Here is a 24,313-nt window from a genome sequence, read left to right on the forward strand (position 1 = left end):
GGTTTCCTATCCTGGGACAAGGTTCCTAGGTTTCCTATCCTGGGACACGGTTCCTAGGTTTCCTATCCTGGGACACGGTTCCTAGGTTTCCTATCCTGGGACACGGTTCCTAGGTTTCCTATCCTGGGACACGGTTCCTAGGTTTCCTATCCTGGGACACGGTTCCTAGGTTTCCTATCCTGGGACACGGTTCCTAGGTTTCCTATCCTGGGACACGGTTCCTAGGTTTCCTATCCTGGGACACGGTTCCTAGGTTTCCTATCCTGGGACACGGTTCCTAGGTTTCCCTATCCTGGGACACGGTTCCTAGGTTTCCTATCCTGGGACACGGTTCCTAGGTTTCCTATCCTGGGACACGGTTCCTAGGTTTCCTATCCTGGGACACGGTTCCTAGGTTTCCTATCCTGGGACACGGTTCCTAGGTTTCCTATCCTGGGACACGGTTCCTAGGTTTCCTATCCTGGGACACGGTTCCTAGGTTTCCTATCCTGGGACACGGTTCCTAGGTTTCCTATCCTGGGACACGGTTCCTAGGTTTCCTATCCTGGGACGCTAAAGTCACGGACTCTGGTCTCATCAGTCAGTGTAGCCTACCAAATTGCGTCTGTGAGAGCGCTGTTCATTTGGCTCCCTAATTTGCACGATGCCAGGCTAACTTCTAGGCTGTCAAATACCTCCACGATGAGACTGTAGCTTCAGTCTCTACGAAGTCTTTGTTAACAAAATAATAACTCTTATAAGATGAAATCTGTATTTACTTTTAAAACTCAGTAGGTTTGGGTTTTGTTCTACTTTTATCGTCGTCTTTTATCGGTTTTCTTTACCAACACCGATAATGTCTCCTTCCTTTTTTCAACGTCTTTCTCCCTCAGGCCTCCTCCTGTTAACCAGGTAAATTCTCCCATTGGCCACAGCTTAACAAGCTACCTTATTGGTCAAAACTTCAAAACTATTCACTTGTACATTAAATATTTCTTCAAAACAAATGCATTAACGACATTACAATACAGGAGTTCCCCAGGGTAGCTTTTTAATTTTTTTAATGAGTAAAGCCAGTGTGTCTATGTATGCAGATGACTCAACACTATACACGTCAGCTACTACAGCGACTGAAATGATTGCAACACTCAACAAAGAGCTGCAGTTAGTTTCAGAGTGGGTGTCAAGGAATAAGTTAGTCCTAAATATTGTATTTGGAACAAAACACTCACTAAACCTCAACTAAATCTTGTAAATAATAATGTGGAAATTGAGCAAGTTAAGATGACGAAACTGCTTGGAGTAACCCTGGATTATAAACTGTCATGTTCAAAACATATTGATACAACAGTAGCTAAGATGGGGAGAAGTCCGTCTATAATAAAGCAATGCTCTACCTTCTTAACAACACTATCAACAAGGCAGGTCCTACAGGCCCTAGTTTTGTCACACCTGGACTACTGTTCAGTCGTGTGGTCAGGTGCCACAAAAAAGGACTTAGGAAAATTGTAATTGGCTCAGAACAGGGCAGCACAGCTGGCCCATGGATCAAATCAAATCAAATTTATTTATATAGCCCTTCGTACATCAGCTGATATCTCAAAGTGCTGTACAGAAACCCAGCCTAAAACCCCAAACAGCAAGCAATGCAGGTGTAGAAGCACGGTGGCTAGGAAAAACTCCCTAGAAAGGCCAAAACCTAGGAAGAAACCTAGAGAGGAACCAGGCTATGTGGGGTGGCCAGTCCTCTTCTGGCTGTGCCGGGTGGAGATTATAACAGAACATAGCCAAGATGTTCAAATGTTCATAAATGACCAGCATGGTTGAATAATAATAAGGCAGAACAGTTGAAACTGGAGCAGCAGCACAGTCAGGTGGAAGTTGAAACTGGAGCAGCAGCATGGCCAGGTGGACTGGGGACAGCAAGGAGTCATCATGTCAGGTAGTCCTGGGGCATGGTCCTAGGGCTCAGGTCCTCCGAGAGAAAGAAAGAGAGAAGGAGAGAATTAGAGAACGCACACTTAGATTCACACAGGACACCGAATAGGACAGGAGAAGTACTCCAGATATAACAAACTGACCCCAGCCCCCCGACACATAAACTACTGCAGCATAAATACTGGAGGCTGAGACAGGAGAGGTCAGGAGACACTGTGGCCCCATCCGAGGACACCCCCGGACAGGGCCAAACAGGAAGGATATAACCCCACCCCACCCCAGCACAGCCCCCACACCACTAGAGGGATATCTTCAACCACCAACTTACCATCCTGAGACGAGGCTGAGTATAGCCCACAAAGATCTCCGCCACTGCACAACCCAAGGGGGGCGCCAACCCAGACAGGATGACCACAACAGTGAATCAACCCACTCAGGTGACGCCCCCCCTCCAGGGACGGCATGAGAGAGCCCCAGTAAGCCAGTGACTCAGCACCTGTAATAGGGTTAGAGGCAGAGAATCCCAGTGGAAAGAGGGGAACCGGCCAGGCAGAGACAGCAAGGGCGGTTCGTTGCTCCAGAGCCTTTCCGTTCACCTTCCCACTCCTGGGCCAGACTACACTCAATCATATGACCCACTGAAGAGATGAGTCTTCAGTAAAGACTTAAAGGTTGAGAGGCTAGCACTGGAGTAATATGATCAAATTTTTTGGTTCTAGTCAGGATTCTAGCAGCCGTATTTAGCACGAACTGAAGTTTATTTAGTGCTTTATCCGGGTAGCCGGAAAATAGAGCATTGCAGTAGTCTAACCTAGAAATGACAAAAGCATGGATTAATTTTTCTGCATCATTTTTGGACAGAAAGTTTCAGATTTTTGCAATGTTACGTAGATGGAAAAAAGCTGTCCTCAAAATGGTCTTGATATGTTCTTCAAAAGAGAGATCAGGGTCCAGAGTAACGCCGAGGTCCTTCACAGTTTTATTTGAGATGACTGTACGTACAACCATTAAGATTAATTGTCAGATTCAACAGAAGATCTCTTTGTTTCTTGGGACCTAGAACAAGCATCTCTGTTTTGTCTGAGTTTAATAGTAGAAAGTTTGCAGCCATCCTCTTCCTTATGTCTGAAACACATGCTTCTAGCGAGGGCAATTTTGGGGCTTCACCATGTTTCATTGAAATGTACAGCTGTGTGTCATCCGCATAGCAGTGAAAGTTAACATTATGTTTTCGAATAACATCCCTAGAGGTCAAATATATGTCAAAACAATAGTGGTCCTAAAACGGAACCTTGAGGAACGCCGAAATTTACAGTTGATTTGTCAGAGGACAAACCATTCACAGAGACAAACTGACATCTTTCTGACAGATAAGATCTAAACCAGGCCAGAACATGTCAATTTGTCAAGAACCAATTTGGGTTTCCAATCTCTCCAAAAGAATGTGGTGATCGATGGTATCAAAAGCAGCACTAAGGTCTAGGAGCACGAGGACAGATGCAGAGCCTCGGTCCGATGCCATTAAAATGTCATTTACCACCTTCACAAGTGCCGTCTCAGTGCTATGATGGGGTCTAAAACCAGACTGAAGCATTTCGTATACATTGTTTGTCTTCAGGAAGGCAGTGAGTTGCTGTGCAACAGCCTTCTCTAAAATTTTTGAGAGGAATGGAAGATTCGATATAGGCCGATAGTTTTTTATATTTTCTTGGTCAAGGTTTGGCTTTTTCAAGAGAGGCTTTATTACTGCCACTTTTAGTGAGTTTGGTACACATCCAGTGGATAGAGAGCCGTTTATTATGTTCAACATAGGAGGGCCAAGCACAGGAACCAGCTCTTTCAGTAGTTTAGTTGGAATAGGGTCCAGTATGCAGCTTGAAGGTTTAGAGGCCATGATTATTTTCATCATTGTGTCAAGAGATATAGTACTAAAACACTTGAGCGTCTCTCTTGATCCTAGGCCCTGGCAGAGTTGTGCAGACTCAGAACAACTGAGGTTTGGAGGAATACGCAGGTTTAAAGAGGAGTCCGTAATTTGCTTTCTAATAATCATAATCTTTTCCTCAAAGAAGTTCATGAATTTATCACTGCTAAAGTGAAAGTCATCCTCTCTTGGGGAATGCTGCTTTTTAGTTAGCTTTGCGACAGTATCAAAAAGGAATTTCGGATTGTTCTTATTTTCCTCAATTAAGTTAGAAAAATAGGATGATCGAGCAGCAGTAAGGGCTCTTCGGTACTGCACGGTACCGTCCTTCCAAGCTAGTCGGAAGACTTCCAGTTTGGTGTGGCGCCATTTCCGTTCCAATTTTCTGGAAGCTTGCTTCAGAGCTCTGGTATTTTCTGTGTACCAGGGAGCTAGTTTCTTATGATACATTTTTTTTAGTTTTTAGGGGTGCAACTGCATCTAGGGTATTGCGCAAGGTTAAATTGAGATCCTCAGTTAGGTGGTTAACTGATTTTTGTCCTCTGGCGTCCTTGGGTAGGCAGAGGGAGTCTGGAAGGGCATCAAGGAATCTTTGTGTTGTCTGTGAATTTATAGCACGACTTTTGATGTTCCTTGGTTGGGGTCTGAGCAGATTATTTGTTGCAATTGCAAGCGTAATAAAATGGTGGTCCGATAGTCCAGGATTATGAGGAAAAACATTAAGATCCACAACATTTATTCCATGGGACAAAACTAGGTCCAGCGTGTGACAGTGAGTGGGTCCAGAGACATGTTGGACAAAACCCACTGAGTCGATGATGGCTCGGAAAGCCTTTTGGAGTGGGTCTGTGGACTTTTCCATGTGAATATTAAAGTCACCAAAGATTAGAATATTATCTGCTATGACTACAAGGTCCGATAGGAATTCAGGGAACTCAGTGAGAAACGCTGTATATGGCCCAGGAGGCCTGTAAACAGTAGCTATAAAAAGTGATTGAGTAGGCTGCATAGATTTCATGACTAGAAGCTCAAAAGACGAAAACGTCATTTTTTTTTTTTGTAAATTGAAATTTGCTATTGTAAATGTTAGCAACACCTCCGCCTTTGCGGGATGCACGGGGGATATGGTCACTAGTGTAGCCAGGAGGTGAGGCCTCATTTAAAACCGTAAATTCATCAGGCTTAAGCCATGTTTCAGTCAGGCCAATCACATCAAGATTATCATCAGTGATTAGTTCATTGACTATAATTGCCTTTGAAGTAAGGGATCTAACATTAAGTAGCCCTATTTTGAGATGTGAGGTATCATGGATCTCTTTCAGTAATGACAGGAATGGAGGTGGTCTTTATCCTAGTGAGATTGCTAAGGCGAACACCGCCATGTTTAGTTTTGCCCAACCTAGGTCGAGGCACAGACACGGTCTCAATGGTGATAGCTGAGCTGACTACACTGACTGTGCTAGTGGCAGACTCCACTATGCTGGCAGGCTGGCTAACAGCCTGCTGCCTGGCCTGCACCCTATTTCATTGTGGAGCTAGAGGAGTTAGAGCCCTGTCTATGTTGGTAGATAAGATGAGAGCACCCCTCCAGCTAGGATGGAGTCCGTCACTCCTCAGCAGGTCAGGCTTGGTCCTGTTTGTGGGTGAGTCCCAGAAAGAGGGCCAATTATCTACAAATTCTATCTTTTGGGAGGGGCAGAAAACAGTTTTCAACCAGCGATTGAGTTGTGAGACTGCTGTAGAGCTCATCACTCCCCCTAACTGGGAGGGGGCCAGAGACAATTACTCGATGCCGACACATCTTTCTAGCTGATATGCACGCAGAAGCTATGTTGCGCTTGGTGATCTCTGACTGTTTCATCCTAACATCGTTGGTGCCGACGTGGATAACAATATCTCTATACTCTCTACACTCGCCAGTTTTAGCTTTAGCCAGCACCATCTTCAGATTAGCCTTAACGTCGGTAGCCCTGCCCCCGGGTAAACAGTGTATGATCGCTGGATGATTCGCTTTAAGTCTAATACTGCGGGTAATGGAGTCGCCAATGACTAGAGTTTTCAATTTGTCAGAGCTAATGGTGGGAAGCTTCGGCGTCTCAGACCCCGTAACGGGAGGAGTAGAGACCAGAGAAGACTCGGCCTCTGACTCCGACCCGCAGCCTAATGGGGAAAACCGGTTGAAAGTTTCTGTCAGCTGAATGAGCGACACCGGTTGAGCGATCCTACAGCATTTCCTTCCAGAAACCGTGAGAAAGTTGTCCGGCTGCGGGGACTGTGCCAGGGGATTTATACTACTATCTGTACTTACTGGTGGCACAGACGCTGTTTCATCCTTTCCTACCCTTGCCTAACGATTGCGTCTGAAGCTGGGCTTGCAGCACAGCTATCCTCGCCATAAGGCGAGTACAGCGGCTGCAATTAGAAGGCATCATGTTAATGTTACTACTTAGCTTCGGCTGTTGGAGGTCTTGACGAATCGTGTCCAGATAAAGCGTCCGGAGTGAAAAAGTTGAGGAAAAAATAAATAAATATATGAAAGGTAATTAAAAAGTGAAAACCGTAAAGTTGTCAGGTAGCAAAATAGGTTGGCAACAAAACGCACAGCAACTCGAAAACAAGCCTGCAAGTTGTGACCGGAAATGACGTCCGCTCTATGACGTATGTCGATTAAAGGATTACAAGATGGTGGTGTGCGGGGTTTTTTGGATGTACACAGAGAGCTAATATTAATCAAATGCATGTCAATCTCTCCTGGCTCAAAGTGGAAGAGAGATTGACTTCATCACTACTTGTATTTATGAGAGGTATTGACATGTTGAATGCACCGACTTGTCTGTCTGAAATACCAGACACCAGACACCCATGCATACCCCACAAGACATGCCACAAGAGGTCTGTCTGAAATACTGGCACACAGCTGACACCCATGCATACCCCACAAGACATGCCACAAGAGGTCTGTCTGAAATACTGGCACACAGCTCAGACACCCATGCACACCCCACAAGACATGCCACAAGAGGTCTGTCTGAAATACTGGCACACGGCTGACACCCATGCATACCCCACAAGACATGCCACAAGAGGTCTGTCTGAAATACTGGCACACAGCTCAGACACCCATGCATACCCCACAAGACATGCCACAAGAGGTCTGTCTGAAATACTGGCACACAGCTCAGGCACCTATGCATACCCCACAAGACATGCCACAAGAGGTCTGTCTGAAATACTGGAACACAGCTCAGACACCCATGCATACCCCACAAGACATGCCACAAGAGGTCTGTCTGAAATACTGGCACACAGCTCAGACACCCATGCATACCCCACAAGACATGCCACAAGAGGTCTGTCTGAAATACTGGCACACAGCTCAGACACCCATGCATACCCCACAAGACATGCCACAAGAGGTCTCTTCCAGAACAGACTATGGGGGGCACACAGTACTACATAGAGCCATAACATAGAGGCAACACAAACATAGGCATAGACACATGCATACAGTGGGGCAAAAAAGTATTTAGTCAGCCACCAATTGTGCAAGTTCTCCCACTTAAAAAGATGAGAGAGGCCTGTAATTTTCATCATAGGTACACTTCAACTATGACAGACAAAATGAGAGAGAAAAAATCCAGAAAATCACATTGTAGAATTTTTAATGAATTTATTTGCAAATTATGGTGGAAAATAAGTATTGTTCATGGGGATCCATGATAAATACAAATACAGCAGAAACTCGATCATATTTTAAATCTAATACCAATTAATTATAACAAGTAGACTCTGTACTAGGTTTTAACAAGGGTATTACAGGTAAAATAGCTTTTATTTTTTATTTTGTGAGCAGGCCATGAAGTTGAAGGAATTGTAGACCTCCGAGACAGGATTGTGTTGAGGCACAGATCTGAGGAAGGGTACCAAAAATTGTCTGCAGCATTTAAGGTCCCCAAGAACACAGTGGCCTCCATCATTCTTCAATGGAAGAAGTTTGGAACCACCAAGACTCTTCCTAGAGCTGACTGCCCGGCCAAACTGAGCAATCAGAGGAGAAGGGCCTTGGTCAGGGAGGTGACCAAGAACCCGATGGTCACTCTGACAGAGCTCTAGAGTTCCTCTGTGGAGATGGGAGAACCTTCCAGAAGTACAACCATCTCTGCAGCACTCCACCAATCAGGCCTTTATGGTAGTGGCCAGACGGAAGCCTCTGTTCATCAAGGATCTCTCCTCACATGACAGCCTGCTTGGAGTTTGTCTGGAGGAAACTTACCACCATCCCTACGGTGAAGCGTGGTGGCTGCAGCATCATCCTGTTGCTGCGATGTTTTGCAGGGACTAGGAGACCAGTCAGGATGAACGGAGCAAAGTTATAGAGAGATCCTTGATGAAAACCTGCTTCCGAGCGCTCAGGACCTCGGATTGGGGAGAAGGTTTATAAAGTCTGACTGACTTACTTGAGAGATTTTTGCTGGCACCTGAACATTTTTATTTTTTAAAATCACGGATAATTACAAAAAGTACTCTGATCATAATCGTGTCAAGAAAATTGCCCATATGTTATGATACTCGTTTTGTCTATCACAGCCATTAAACTCTGTAACTGTTTTAGTCACCATTAGCCTCATTGTGAAATCCCTGAACGGTTTTCCGCCAGCATGTTTGTAGTGACTGGGTGTGTTGATACACCATCCAAAGTGTAATTAATAACTTTACCATGCTCAAAGGGATATTCAATGTCAGTGTTTTTATCTGACCCATCTACCAATAGGTGCCTTTTGCAAGGCATTGGAAAACCTCTCTGGTCTTTTGTGTTTGAAATTCATTGAGGGATTTTACATTTATCTGTATGTGTGGGGTACCAAGATGAGGTAGGCATTTTAGAAACCATGTCGAACACTTATTGATGCAACATTTCAGCTTTTCAATTTTTATTAATTTGTAAAAATGTCTAAAAACAATTTCACTTTGACATTATAGGGTATTGTGTGTAGGCCAGTGACCCCTTGACTTTTTCCATCTTTCGTTCAGTTACAGCCTTATTCTAAAATGGATTAAATGAAAAACAATTGTTCTACACACAATACCCCATAATGACAGATTTGTAGATTGTTGTTGCAACGTCAAAAAACAGAAAGATATCACAAGCAGCATACTGAGCTAAACGTTTGGAAATGACAAGTTCACGGTCTCTTCATAGCCTAAAAATTCATATCAAGTGCAAGTTTACTGTTCAGCTCCCATCTGAAGGCTGGGTGCATTTAGTTTGCCTTCTACTGTAGATCCCTAAAGTATCCTAATGATTACTCTTCCTTAATTCAAATATATCGACACAAGACCTAAAAGATGGTTTGGAATGGTTCAGAAAGTTGGAACCAAGCTCAATATATCAGTGTAGCATATTGTCGCCTGGACTTGTTGAAATATCTTCACGCCTTGAAAAAACCATCCAGGCTTTTTTTATTTAAAAAAAGACACTTACAGAGGATATTTTGGAAAAACCGTATCCTGTCTGAATCGTCCTCTGGGGTAGTAAATCCATAACCAACGTAATACTGGTCCCATGCCAATAGGACTTTTAATAGCATATTCTAACATTTGCAATTGGTCATATGTTTTTGCTGTTTGTTCTTTGATTAAAAAAATTGGAGAAGTGGTTTATCCATCTGTTTCTTGTGCTCGCTCTCTCCTCTGTCTCTCTCTCTTCCTCTCTCCCATCTCAGGTCTCCTCAGGTCGGTTTCCTTCGGTTTCTCCACCTACTCTCCTCCTTCGATTGGAGAAATAACCCCCTGGTTGTCAACCTCAACAGCCAGCTCACCGGTGAGCACACACACAATGTGGATTATAATGTATCTTACACAACAATGTGCATCTAATCATACTCATGCAGCAGTATATAAAGACCCCATAACATCTCTCTCCTTCCTTCTGTCCTGCCCACTCTGTCCTGTTCTCCCTTATCCTACCCCTCTTTCTCCTTCCTTCTGTCCTGTCCACTCTGTCCTGTTCTCCCTTATCCTACCCCTCTTTCTCCTCCCGTCTGTCCTGTCCACTCTGTCCTGTTCTCCCTTATCCTACCCCTCTTTCTCCTTCCTTCTGTCCTGTCCACTCTGTCCTGTTCTCCCTTATCCTACCCCTCTTTCTCCTTCCTACTGTCCTGTCCACTCTGTCATGTTCTCCCTTATCCTACCCCTCTTTCTCCTTCCTACTGTCCTGTCCACTCTGTCCTGTTCTCCCTTATCCTACCCCTCTTTCTCCTGCCTTCTGTCCTGTCCACTCTGTCCTGTTCTCCCTTATCCTACCCCTCTTTCTCCTTCCCTCTGTCTTGTCCACTCTGTCCTGTTCTCCCTTATCCTACCCCTCTTTCTCCTTCCTACTGTCCTGTCCACTCTGTCCTGTTCTCCCTTATCCTACCCCTCTTTCTCCTTCCCACTGTCCTGTCCATTCTGTCCTGTTCTCCCTTATCCTACCCCTCTTTCTCCTTCCCTCTGTCTTGTCCACTCTGTCCTGTTCTCCCGTATCCTACCCCTCTTTCTCCTTCCCTCTGTCCTGTCCACTCTGTCCTGTTCTCCCCTATCCTACCCCTCTTTCTCCTTCCTACTGTCCTGTCCACTCTGTCCTGTTCTCCCTTATCCTACCCCTCTTTCTCCTTCCCACTGTCCTGTCCACTCTGTCCTGTTCTCCCTTATCCTACCCCTCTTTCTCCTTCCTTCTGTCCTGTCCACTCTGTCCTGTTCTCCCTTATCCTACCCCTCTTTCTCCTTCCCTCTGTCTTGTCCACTCTGTCCTGTTCTCCCGTATCCTACCCCTCTTTCTCCTTCCTACTGTCCTGTCCACTCTGTCCTGTTCTCCCTTATCCTACCCCTCTTTCTCCTTCCCACTCTCCTGTCCACTCTGTCCTGTTCTCCCTTATCCTACCCCTCTTTCTCCTTCCTTCTGTCCTGTCCACTCTGTCCTGTTCTCCCTTATCCTACCCCTCTTTCTCCTTCCCTCTGTCTTGTCCACTCTGTCCTGTTCTCCCGTATCCTACCCCTCTTTCTCCTTCCTACTGTCCTGTCCACTCTGTCCTGTTCTCCCTTATCCTACCCCTCTTTCTCCTTCCCTCTGTCCTGTCCACTCTGTCCTGTTCTCCCTTATCCTACCCCTCTTCCTCCTTCCTTCTGTCCTGTCCTCCCTTATCCTACCCCTCTTTCTCTTTCCTACTGTCCTGTCCACTCTGTCCTGTTCTCCCTTATCTTACCCCTCTTTCTCCTTCCTACTGTCCTGTCCACTCTGTCCTGTCCTCCCTTATCCTACCCCTCTTTCTCCTTCCCTCTGTCCTGTCCACTCTGTCCTGTTCTCCCTTATCCTACCCCTCTTTCTCCTCCCTACTGTCCTGTCCACTCTGTCCTGTTCTCCCTTATCCTACCCCTCTTTCTCCTTCCCTCTGTCTTGTCCACGCTGTCTCCCCTTCCCTCTGTCCTTGCCTCTCCTACAACTCTCTTTCTCCTTCCCTCTGTCTTGTCCACGCTCTCTCCTACCTCTCTCCTCCCCCTGACTTTCCCTCTCTCCTCTCGTCTGTCCTGTCCTCTGCTGTAGCTGCTGACTACACTGAGATCAAGAATGACTTCATAGCCTCCAGAGAGTCTCTGCCTGTTATGTTCATGGCCACACCCAACGACAAGAAAGTCTCCATTTGGACCAAGCAGGCTCCCACTGTGCAGGTCAGAACACACACATGCAGTACATTCACCAGTACGTCACATCCAATATCTTATTTGTGCAGCATATTGTACACAGCATAGTAACAGAAGAGGCATACACAGAAACGAAGTAAAAAATAAAAAAAGGAATTCAAACTTTTCAATTGCCTCTCACACTGTCTAGGACAGGCCATGTTCTTGCCTGTCTCTGTATATTAAACAGCATAGTCAATTGTTGGCTTCTGAGAATATGAAATATACTTACGTCACTGACGGAGAGAGGGTAATGTATAACATTTACAATATGGCAGAATATGTTATTGTTAGCCATCAGGGATCCTCTGGGAGGAGAAGAGACGCAGTCTAGTACCAATCACCATGACAGCCTTGAGTTGGGGAGGAGTGAGCACTTTGGGGTAGAGGTCAGATGAAGTGAGGAAGAACAGATATCACAACATTTCTGTCTAGCAACAGAGATGCATTGGCTGTTCAGTGTAGGAGGAGACTCAGCCTAGGAGAAAGGGTTACATATCAGTGCTGGTGATGTCTAATGCAGTGACCCTCTGGGAAGAATAAACTTGGTTTAAGCTTTCATAGTGTCCAAGTTTTTACTCTGAGAATTAGAACCTAACAGAATATAATGGTAGATGTGACATCATAAACAGCGGAGTAGAAATGAATTGCACGTTCTTGTTAGTCGGCAGTCACACAGTTTCCCGATCCTTGGACTCATCCTCAGAGCATACTGCTCTCCTACGTCACACATGAATTCAAAATGGCAAAAATAAAATTTTACCTGAATGCTTCCTTTTTCATTCATGGTGTTCTATCTAGACGAATACAATGGATATGGCTTCAATATTATCAGGGACAACATGATCAAGAAGTGCATGTAATGCTCACCAGTTGTGTTTTTCACTGTCCACTTCCAGAAGGAAAGCAGTTGAAGATCTTGTTTTCATGTCCTCTGTTTGACCGAGTGCACTGAGAAATACAGCAGCACACAGTAACATGGGGAGGAGATGGAGCCTTTTCATGTTGCTTTCCTGTTCCACCTAACCCACTGGATTCCAATGCTCCAAGTAGCTGCTCTCTAGACCTGCCATGTTTTCATGTTGCTTTCCTGTTCCACCTAACCCACTGGATTCCAATGCTCCAAGTAGCTGCTCTCTAGACCTGCCATGTTTTCATGTTGCTTTCCTGTTCCACCTAACCCACTGGATTCCAATGCTCCAAGTAGCTGCTCTCTAGACCTGCCATGTTTTCATGTCCTATGTTTGACCGAGTGCACTGAGAAATACCGCCTCCCTACCACTGAGGAAGTACAGTTCCCGCGCAGCCCAGTCAAAACTGTTCGCTGCTCTGGCCCCCCAATGGTGGAACAAACTCCCTCACGACGCCAGGACAGCGGAGTCAATCACCACCTTCCGGAGACACCTGAAACCCCACCTCTTTCAGGAATACCTAGGATAGGATAAAGTAATCCTTCTCACCCCCCCTTAAAAGATTTAGATGCACTATTGTAAAGTGGCTGTTCCACTGGATGTCTTAAGGTGAACGCACCAATTTGTAAGTCGCTCTGGATAAGAGCGTCTGCTAAATGACTTAAATGTAAATGTAAATACAGCAGCACACTGCAACATGGGGAGGAGATGGAGCCTTTTCATGTTGCTTTCCTGTTCCACCTAACCCACTGGATTCCAATGCTCCAAGTAGCTGCTCTCTAGACCTGCCATGTTTTCATGTCCTCTGTTTGACCGAGTGCACTGAGAAATACAGCAGCACACAGTAACATGGGGAGGAGATGGAGCTGGCAGCTTCCCATCCTTTTCATGTTGCTTTCCTGTTCCACCTAACCCACTGGATTCCAATGCTCCAAGTAGCTGCTCTCTAGACCTGCCATGTTTTCATGTTGCTTTCCTGTTCCACCTAACCCACTGGATTCCAATGCTCCAAGTAGCTGCTCTCTAGACCTGCCATGTTTTCATGTTGCTTTCCTGTTCCACCTAACCCACTGGATTCCAATGCTCCAAGTAGCTGCTCTCTAGACCTGCCATGTTTTCATGTTGCTTTCCTGTTCCACCTAACCCACTGGATTCCAATGCTCCAAGTAGCTGCTCTCTAGACCTGCCATGTTTTCATGTTGCTTTCCTGTTCCACCTAACCCACTGGATTCCAATGCTCCAAGTAGCTGCTCTCTAGACCTGCCATGTTTTCATGTTGCTTTCCTGTTCCACCTAACCCACTGGATTCCAATGCTCCAAGTAGCTGCTCTCTAGACCTGCCATGTTTTTGTGTCTGTCAGATAACATTGAATTCAATAGGCCTAATGCACGATGTGCAGACCAACTAACATTTCATGTGCCTGAGAAAAACCTGTGTGTTTGCGGCATCTGTCAGGTCACTTTCTCATTGATGGCAAAGGTCCACTTCATTTTGAATGGCTGCAGTGTTCCTACTGTGAATGTACGAAGGCTGCGGGGTAGCTGGTGGAATGATTGGAATTATGCCCAAGGACACTGCACTTTTCACTTGCGTAATCAAATGATTGATCGAGAGGCTGAGCACTTTTTGACAGAACAGCTTATAATGGAGCTCTGTGCACATGTCTTTACAGCCTGATGTTCTCACCAAGATGCCCATCCTTGACAATGTACCAGATCTTTGTGATGGAGTCTGGTGTTTCGACAGCGTAAACCTAGCTATTCGATAGAACTCAAACTGTCCTTAGCTGACTCATTCACAGTATTGACCCTAGAGCTGTTTAAACCACAGGTGAGGATATTTCTGAATGAGGAGTTTCAAACATATCTCTTTACGGACAACCGACAAGGGTTTGGTAGGATCACTCTCACTATGCTGGCCAGTATCAGGTGTGGGTTATTGAGGGGTTTGTCTCTGTGTGCTCAGATGTTGCAGCGTGTGGTGATGGTGGCTGCAGAGAGCCTGAAGATCCTAGAACCTCAGCTGATGGACACCAGCCAGATACAGGACGTCAGGGTCAGTCACTCAGTCACTCACACGTTCTTAAAACTTCCACTCTCTTGCATTAATTGTATAATGTTTTTCTTCATTTCCCCAAAATTATTCCATTGTCAAACCTATTGTAATGTACATTCCATCATTACCATTCCTTCTCTCTGTGTTTCTGTACACACGCAGGTGGTCATGCGGCCTCCATTGGATCCCTATGATGTCCTGATCCACCTGAGCCCCAAGCAGGTGCCCTTACTGAGCCAGGCAGTGGACCCTCCTCATGCCACCTTCAGCAGGGGCATCCTGGCTGGCAGAGTGGCCAACACTGGAGGAGCACTACCCGTCATCGACTTCAACCCCGTCACCCACTACCTGGCAGAGCTCAGGGTAAGTACCTGTGTGGTGCTCAATGGGCTCTGGCTTGCTGGTTTTCTTTAGAAGCAGAAAGACCACGTCTAGGTTTTTCCTGACATGCAGTTTGCCATTTATTTCTAGTAGCCTCGTGCAGCCAGATCTACTGCCTTGTGTATGTAGGTTTCAGACCATATAGTTCTTGTCATATTGACTCAAGTGGGCTAAAGGCCTTCCATTTTAAACCTGTCTGCTTATCTTTCCCAGGATGCATTTGGAGACCTGGCTCTGTTCTTCTATGACCCCTATGGCGGCACTGTGATCGCGGTGTTATGGAAACCCAAAGCCTTCACCCCACTGCCGTTCAAGGTAAAGACCGGAAGTCACAGAACGTGTCTTTCTTTCCCTCTATTTGCTTATTCATTTCTTTATGTGTGTCCCTCTGGAACAGACCTCCCAGATGGTGGCTCGTCGTGTGGAGGTGAGTGGGGACGAGGCTCACACTGTCCCCAACGTGGAGGCCATCCTGGAGGATTTCAGGGTCATGGGCCAGGGCCTGGTGAAGTCGGTGGAGCCAAGGACTGAGAGATGGGTGGTGTAGTGTAGACTGAGGTCACACAAACCCCCACACACACACACATGTACCATGATCATATTTTATCTTGCACAATCAAGTTCGACTTTAAATTAGTTCCCCATAGCCAGCAACTTTCTTAGTGCAAAGGTTGCATGTTCAGATCTCATCACGGACAACTTTAGCATTTTAGCTAACTTTGCAACTACTTACTATTTAGGAACTTTGCAACTACTTAGTATGTTAACCGTTTAACCTAACTCCTAACCTAGTTAACATTAGCCACCTAGCAATCTAGCTAACGTTAGCCGTAACAAATTGGAATTGGTCACATATCATACGTATTGCAAATTTGTAACATATTGTAGGAATCGTAATTCGTAACATGAAATGGATGGACTTCAACAAATGAATAATACCATATGAAAAGCAGCATCATACTAAATTGAGTGAATTTACTTTTACGATGTTATGTTTACCCCTGAGTACAGCTTGAACACATTTAATTGTATATCGAAGACTGTTATCAAAACAAGTCAAGGAGATTTATTGCGTAGGAGAAATGTTGTAAGAAACTAACCATGTCTTTGTTTTTGCTGGTTCTTTACCCAGTCTTATAAAAAACTAGTATTCTCAAGCTCGTCTGTGTTACTGTTTCATCTGGGAGGGTAAATAGTGACAGCATGATGCGGTAGCAGTGAACTGTCCCTATGGTATTCCCCATAGTGTAAAAGCAGTCTAGTTGAGGTGATGTATCCTGACCAACAGGGGGTGCTTCACCCTATCTATGAAAGTAGAACATGAACTTAAAGGCTCGGCATGGTCAATCCGCATCTGCATTAGCCATGCAGCATTTACAGTGATACGACGTTTGCAGAGGTCAGGGCATTCATACTTGTGCTTTGCAGAGGTCAGGGCATTCATACTTGTGCTTTGCAGAGCTGTTGTGAAGGAAGTGAGTTTGTGCTCATATAGGACCTACTGTCAACTAGTCATGTCAATGCAGAACTTTATGGAGCCCTATGAGTTGTTACAAAACATTTGAGAGGCTCCGTGGGAGTGCAGTATGGAGCTCAATTTGGCCTCTGTGTGCCTACGGCGGCTCCGCAAATGCTCACACCGTTCAAGCACCTCGGGCCACATTTTCGTATAAGCAATACGTTTTCTCTTCAGAGTACAGGCAGGCATGCCTGAGCATGACTGACTAGGCTACACCCTCCCCTGCTCCTGGGAAGAAACCTGGGGACGCATAAGTAACATGAAGTGCCATTACTCTGGCCGTTTGGGTGTAACGATTACCATTTGAAATAGCATAGAAGTACGTTCTCACTGGTTTCATAATCACAGAGCTGCCAAATATCGCCTCTGTGTTAAATTCCAAAGGGCTTGCATATTCTTCCACAACTGCAAAATGGGTACGAGTTAAAAATAAAATAATTCCAAAAATTGAACGCCTTGCTTGCTTTACCTTATTTACACATCATAGTGAGTGTAAATAAAGCATAAATAACACAAGTGTTTGCTTATTTTTATGAACCTCTTACCTATTTTACAGTTGCAAAAGAATACGCAATATTCTATAGAAGCAAAAACACACCGTCTGGGTTTTTCCTGACCTGCAGTTTGCCATTTATTTCTCGTGGCCTCGTGCAGCCAGGGCTATTGCCAGTGCCTTGCACAAGTTTTTATCCCCCTTTCTGTTTTTCCTATTTTGTTTCATTACAGCCTGTAATTTAAATGGATTTTTATTGGATTTACACAAAACAATCAAAATTTGAAGTGAAATGGAAGAAATTACTTGTTTCAAAGAATAAAAACAGGAAAGTGGTACGTGAGTATGTATTCACCCCCAAATGCTTTGAAGCCCCTAAATCAGATCTGATTGCACACAGGTAGATTTTAAGTGTCACATGATCTCAGTATATCTACACCAGTTCTGAAAGGCCCCAGAGTCTGCAACACCTCTAAGCAAGGGGCATCATAAAAACAAACGGAGCTCTCCAAACAGGTCGGGGACAAAGTTGTGGAAAAAATACAGATCAGGGTTGGGTTATAAAAACATATCAGAAACTTAGGACATCCCACAGAGCACCATTAAATCCATTATTAAAAAATGGAACGAATATGGCACCACAACAAACCTGCCAAGAGGGCCGCCCACCAAGACTCACGGACCAGGATTAATCAGAGGCAACAAAGAGACCAAAGATAACCCTGAAGGAGCTGCAAAGATCCACAGCGGAGATTGGTGTACCTGTCCATAGGACCACTTTAAGCCGTACACTACAGAGCTGGGCTTTACGGAAGAGTGGCCAGAAAAAAGTCGCTGCTTAAAGAAAAAAATAAGCAAACATGTTTGGTGTTCACCAAAAGGCATGTGGGAGTCTCTCCAAACATATGGAAGAAGGTACTCTGGTCAGATGAGACTAAAATTGAGCTTTGTGGCCTTCAAAGAAAATGCTGTCTGGCGCAAAACCCACTGCTGTACACCAGTGGAACCCATCCAACTTGAAGGAGCTGGAGCAGTTTTACCTTGAAGAATGGGCAAAAATCCCAGTGGCTAGATGTGCCGATCTTATAGAGACATACCCCAAGAGACTTGCAACTGTAATTGCTGTAAAAGGTGTCTCTACAAAGTATTGATTTGGGGGGGTGAATAGCTTTGCACTCAAGTTCTTTTTTTTTTTGTCTTGTTTGTTTCACGATAAAAAATATTTTGCATCTTCAAAGTGGTAGGCGTGTTGTGTAAATCAAAGGATACAAATCCCCCAAGGGGGTGAATAATTTCGCAAGCCACTGTAGTTCTTGTCATTTTGGTTCTTGGGTTAATGGCCATCTGTTTTGAACCTGTGTCTGCCCATCTTTCCCAGGATGCATTTGGAGACATGGCTCTGTTCTTCAATGACCCCTATGGCGGCAAATGCATCACAACTTCCAGGCAACTCCGGCCACATTTTCAGATCAAGCAGAAGTTGGCTCTTAAGAGTACAGGCAGGCATGCCTGAGCATGACAGACTAGGCTACATCCTCCCCTGCTCCTAGAAGAAACCTGGGGACGCAGCAGTATCATGAAGTGTCATGACTGTGGCTGCTTGGGTGTAACGAATACCGTAGGAGTAAGTTCTCGCTGGTTTCATAATCATAGAATCAAATTTGAGAGTGCTTCTTTCACAACTGTAAAATGTGTATGCGGTGGGGTGGGGGTCTATTAATCTATATTAAATTGTTTTAAGAAAGTCGTACCAAGGATAATTTTGCTGTTTGGATTTTAAGACCCCTTGACGTATATATTTTTTTAAATGACAAAATAATTGTATGAAAAATGTAATTTGGCCTTACTGCTTAAATTATCCCATACAAATGCATTGAGTAACAGTCTCACTACGGAACAACAGATAGCCTCCCCCACCCAAAAAATTTGAAAGGAAGTTTGTTCTGAAGTGTCTCATATCTGAGAGATATAAGAAATATCAGGAAACACAATTGTTTTTCTTTCATGTATTTAACCACTTACTTTTCTCCCTAAACAGTCTGTGTACAGTACCAGTCCAAAGTTTGGACACACCTACTCATTCAGGATTTAAATTTATTTTTACTATTTTCTACATTATAGAATAATAGTGAAGACATCAAAACGTGAAATACACACATGGAATCATGTAGTTACCAAAAAGTGTTAAAAAATCAATTTATTTTATTTTGAGTTTCTTCAAAGTAGCCACCTTGAAGACAGCTTTGCACACTTGGCATACTCTCAACCAGCTTCATGAGGTAGTCATGAGGAATGCATTTCAATTTCAACAGGTGTGCCATGTTTAAAGTTAATTTGTGGAATTAATGCGTTTGAGGTAATCTATTGTGTCTATCGAGTGCTATGATGAAACTGGCTCTCATGAGGACGGCCACAGGAAAGGATGACCCAGAGTTATCTCTGCTGCAGATGAGTTTATTAGGATCTCTTTTACTCCATTTGGAGTAATCTTCCAAGAGTCCTTCAACATTAAAATACAATTTATAATACGATCACATTTTGACATTTAACACACTATTACAGACAAAATACACTGACATATTGACCAGATAAATACTCTTAACAGTCTGAAATTATAGATTGATTCCTTCATCTACCATATTCCTGCACAACCTTCCAATTTATTATATTTAAATGGTCCTAAAGTATTGTTTGAATTTATATATTGAAAGGTTTCTGGATTGCTCAGATACATTTTTCCATTTCTTTATTGCTATAAATTGAAATTTTATTTTGCCTATTTCTCTTTTCTGTCTGTCCACCATCTGTGTTATCCAATCTATTCCTAGTACTTACTGAATGTTTGTCTCTTACCAACTGAATGCTATTATGAATGGAGTTAGTCCTCTTTAAATGGTGTACATTGCGAAATTAAATAAGCATGTTTTCTTTCTCAATTTTCTTGTTGATTGATGACCAACCAAGAGCATTGCGCATGACTACAACAGAAGAACCATATCTCCACCTTAAACCAATCCTTGCTGCTTTGTTCTGTTCAGTCTGCAGCCTGCTGACGCATTTCCCCAGGCCACAGAACAGTATTTCACCTGACTCCCAATTTAATGCTTGAGTTGTTTGCTTAATCTTTCCTTGTAAATATTTAGCTATCCTGATCATGCATGCTGTTTTAATAATTTAATAATTAATTTTATCCCATGTTGTGTTGGCCTTTTCCTGGTGGAACAGACCAACATAACTTTGGTTTTCTAAGTGTCCAAAACCAGGTTGTTCCGGCAAACCCACTACATCTATTTGTAGAGCTTGCTGTGCCCGTTGAACCGATTGTCTTGCTGTATAAATTGTAGTTTCATCTGCAGATATAGTAGCTTGAGTTTCAGATAAGGCTAAAAGAAGGCCGTTGGTTTTGTCGTGGAAATTCTTACACAGGGACACTCAGTCAATCTTACATGAATCCTTCTTTATTGTTAGCGCTCTGGAGATGTTCCAGACCAATATCTCATGAGGCTTCTTTCTTTCTAAGCGGAGACCTTGAAACTGAGATTGATAATTAGTTCTCAAAATGCGGTCTGGGTGTACTGCCGAATTGCAGCTACTGATAGTGAGTGAAGATTTGTACAGTCAGCCACTTGCATGAACACAGATTGTTTATTAGAACAGCACATTAATTGAAGACAGAAATTAGTTATAAGCACAAACATTAAAATTCCTATTACAGTATATATTAAATAAAGATGTGGCCCAAGGCAGCTGCCATGCGGTATTCCACTGTTTAAAGCATGAGGGGAAGAAAACTACCCATTGATATAGGTGGACTGTTTCCTGTCAGTTAGATGTGACTGTACGCAATACAATGCTGCCACCTCAAGCCCATAATGCAATCATTTTGTCAATTATTTAATGATCCACTAAATCAAATAGTGCACTAAAATCTAAAAATAGTACCACCACAACCTGCCATTATCCATAGCATTGAGCCTGTGGTCAGTCATGTCAACCAATGCACTGGTAGTGGAATGGTTTTTGCTGTAAGAAGGCTGATTGGCTGTGATCAGATCATTCTTTTCCATATACTCCCATATTTGTCTACTCACAATACCCTCCAATATCTTACTGAGTGAACGGGGTAGACTAATTGGTCCGCTACTGGCAGGAGTAATGGGTTCTTTGCTGTCTTTTGGGATTGGACACAGTTTAGCTTCCATACATTTGGCTATATCCCCTTTTCCAGTGACCAAATAAATATGTATTTCAGTGGAGTTGCATTCTGGGGAGTAGCATAGCGAAGTGAAAAATTGTCCATAAGATCATAACTGTAGATTTACCATTAGATAGTGACTTCAACAGGTTTAACACCTCAACTGACACTATTTGTAGATTAAAAGAGCATTTGTTTTGTTGTTGCTCATAATATGATCATCAATTCATCGGACTATAGCTTGTTTGGAAGAATGGGTGATTACATTATCGCTCAGTAAATCAATTTTCTTTGTAAAACAATCTGCAGAATGATTGGCAATATCAGCTGGTTTTATTGTTCTCCCGTCAACCTCCACACTAGATGGGTATGATGAAATAGATGTACCAAGTAAGCCCTGAACTGTATTCCATAGCTTCTTCTTTTTTAAATCAATTTTACAATCAATAAAAGCATTTTTGTAAAATGTTTTTTTTTTTTAAGGATTTAATTTAACTGCATAATTACTTAATGTTCTATAATTCTGTTCATCATTTTCTAGTTCAGATTTGGCTGCTAAGACTTTTACCATATTTGGAGATGGATGAGCCCCAACTGTCCTCTTTCTTACTGGGGCCTGATAGGCCATTACCTCAGTGAGCAAATCAATAAAACATTCTGTAGCGTGATTTAAATCATCCTCTAGATAAATCATCTCCCAGGGTACAGCAGCCAAATCATTTAGAAATAGTTTAAATGTGTAAACATTTCTCTTGACCACAATCCTTGGGGGTTTCTTTGGAACCTTGGTGTTCATGATTATGGTCTATCCAGCCCACTGGCATTGATCTGGTTTGTAAGCATTGCAATGGTGCATTGCAATGGTACATTACAGAAGATCAGTTCAATGCACGTGTCTGAACGGTGACCTAACTTAGTTGATGATCTAGTTCTGTCATTAACCTTATTTTTTCTAACCACAGCTCTCGGCATATCTCATTCATTTAGTTATATTTGAATTCCAATTTATATTAAAATCACCCAAGTTCAATACATCTGTTACTGTCTGTGACCTTGTCAAACCCAGTGCATAAATCAGCCAGATAGGACACCTTAGAGCTAGGAGGTCTATACACACATCCTACCAATATAGGTGCCTGGTGAGGCAGATGTACCTGAGCCCATAGTGCCTCTACTTGACATACATTAAGGTCATCCCTTCTCTTAAAAGGTATATGATTCTGAATGTACAGAGCTACACCCCCACCATTCCTATTCCTGTCCCTTCGATGTAGACTATCTATGATTCCTGTCCCTTCGATGTAGACTATCCATGATTCCTGTCCCTTCGATGTAGACTATCCATGAATGTTAATTTTCCCATCATTTACAGATGCATCCAAATGTGTTTCGGTCAAAGCTAAAATATTAATATTACTGATGTTGACTAAGTTAACCTCGTGTATTTTGTTAGGAAGGCTATATACATTAACCTTAGCTATATGCAACCCTTTCCTTGTCAAGTGGAGATCAATAGATCATGTATTCATTATAGTGGAGATCAATAGAGCATGTATTCATGTATAGTTGAAGTTGTCATGATACACTACAACACAAACTCTGATTTGAACATTGGATTAAAATAGCCAGGGAGTTACTCTAGATTGTGGTGGATGAATCAGAATTAGTTGGGTAATTTAAGTAATTAAGATGTAATATCTGCACAATTTTCTTATGTGATATACTTTTTATTAGAATGTATTTCTAATTGCAACTGCCAACACTAAAGTAATTTCTTCCCTCAGCTGGGGCTCAGTCACTTGAGGTCAGGCTTGTCTTTTACATGTCTCTGGTGCTATGCAGAATATCAGAAAGGGAAGAGGACAGGATGGAACATTGTCTTCATATGTGAATGTATCTGTTTAACCATGTGAAGGGATGGCGTGATTAAGGGGGAACCAATTACTTTCTCCACAATGTCTGTGCGCAAGTCACTCCCCTCAGTGAGTTTGTCCAGGAGAGGGGTCAAGAAGGGGTTTTACTTTAGATGGGAGTATCTAGAGTTGACAATTGAGTTATGTCATTGGATGAGGTAATTGTTCTGTGCTGTGAAGTACCAGGAATGAGATTAGAACCTCATTTTAGGGACCAAACTGAACGGTAATTTATAGCGAATGCTATCTGGCTATGGGATACTCCTCTCTCTCAAGTACAAGTCTTTCTTTGTGAACTGTTCCTGAGATCTGTGGTTCGTCATGTAGGTTGAGTGGGGTGTATCTTGGCTATAAAAGATCTTTGTAATATTCTGTAGTCACTTTCAATGGTTCATTAGAGAGAGTGCATCATTGAAAGTCAAAGGATATTGCAAAGCTCTTATTATTAAAGATGTTGTTTAAGTATAACTCTGACTGGCATGTGAAGTTTAACTCTCCTCATTTGGTAAAGCAGAAATATGCCACCACAAGTCCCGATACAGTTGGATTAAAATAGCCAGGGAGTTACTCTAGAGTCCCGATACAGTTGCCCGTTGATGTAAAGTTTATTCATCACCAAGGAGATTTGTTGGTTCAGGCAACGCTTTTCTTTCATAATGGGGTAGTTTTTTTCTCCTTTCATTGATCTCTGTGGGGAAGTGATCATTCATTCCAAAATCAGTGTTAGAGTTCTCTGCCCCTGCTCTTCGCCATTTCCTTCTGCTTAAAATGTTCAAAACATGCAATAATAGCCTGTGGACTATTCCCAGAGGCCTTACCCATTCTATGGACTGGAGAAAGGGACATTTACGCCCATCTGTGGGCAGTTTCAGTTGAGATGACATAGTCGTGGAAAGTGTCCTCACAGCTTCTGCTGTTGTCATTCTCTGGTATCCCTGAAAATATTAGATTGTCCCGCATTGATTGTCCCCATGGTTTATTTAAGTAGTTTGTTCTCCCTTTGCATCAACTCCACCTTGCCAGCAATAGAGTCTACAGTACCTTTCAACACTGTGTTCTCTTTCCTTAGATCGACAATCGGACATTGGCTGAATTCTAAATGTCGTCTTGTAGTATATCCAAGATATCAAGGTTGGCAAGCCTTTCATTGATAGATTTCAACAAGTCAACATCCATATCCGTAAACCACTCTCCACTCACACCCGCTTGTTTGGGGATGGTTTGATGCCATTGTTGATACGGCTTTGCCAACTTGGATTTGGTTTGTTTTGTTGAATGGGTTTGTTGT

The 24,313-nt window shown here is 43.4% G+C and overlaps 1 protein-coding gene across 1 annotated transcript in view; it reads left to right on the top strand.

The window, feature by feature from the left end:
• LOC115111291 (nucleolar protein 6-like) overlaps window positions 1-16,062 on the top strand; it is a 34,272-nt gene extending 18,210 nt beyond the window's left edge. Inside the window, exons 21-26 of the mRNA XM_029637203.2 lie at window positions 9,565-9,662; window positions 11,421-11,545; window positions 14,435-14,524; window positions 14,687-14,887; window positions 15,119-15,220; window positions 15,303-16,062. Of these exons, the coding sequence (XP_029493063.1) occupies window positions 9,565-9,662; window positions 11,421-11,545; window positions 14,435-14,524; window positions 14,687-14,887; window positions 15,119-15,220; window positions 15,303-15,452 (766 nt within the window). The 3' untranslated portion in view covers window positions 15,453-16,062. The remainder of the gene's footprint in view (window positions 1-9,564; window positions 9,663-11,420; window positions 11,546-14,434; window positions 14,525-14,686; window positions 14,888-15,118; window positions 15,221-15,302) is intronic.
• The last annotated feature ends 8,251 nt before the right edge of the window (window positions 16,063-24,313 follow it).

This window comes from Oncorhynchus nerka, linkage group LG27, assembly GCF_034236695.1.
Source record: "Oncorhynchus nerka isolate Pitt River linkage group LG27, Oner_Uvic_2.0, whole genome shotgun sequence".
Classification (NCBI taxonomy): Eukaryota; Metazoa; Chordata; class Actinopteri; order Salmoniformes; family Salmonidae; genus Oncorhynchus; species Oncorhynchus nerka.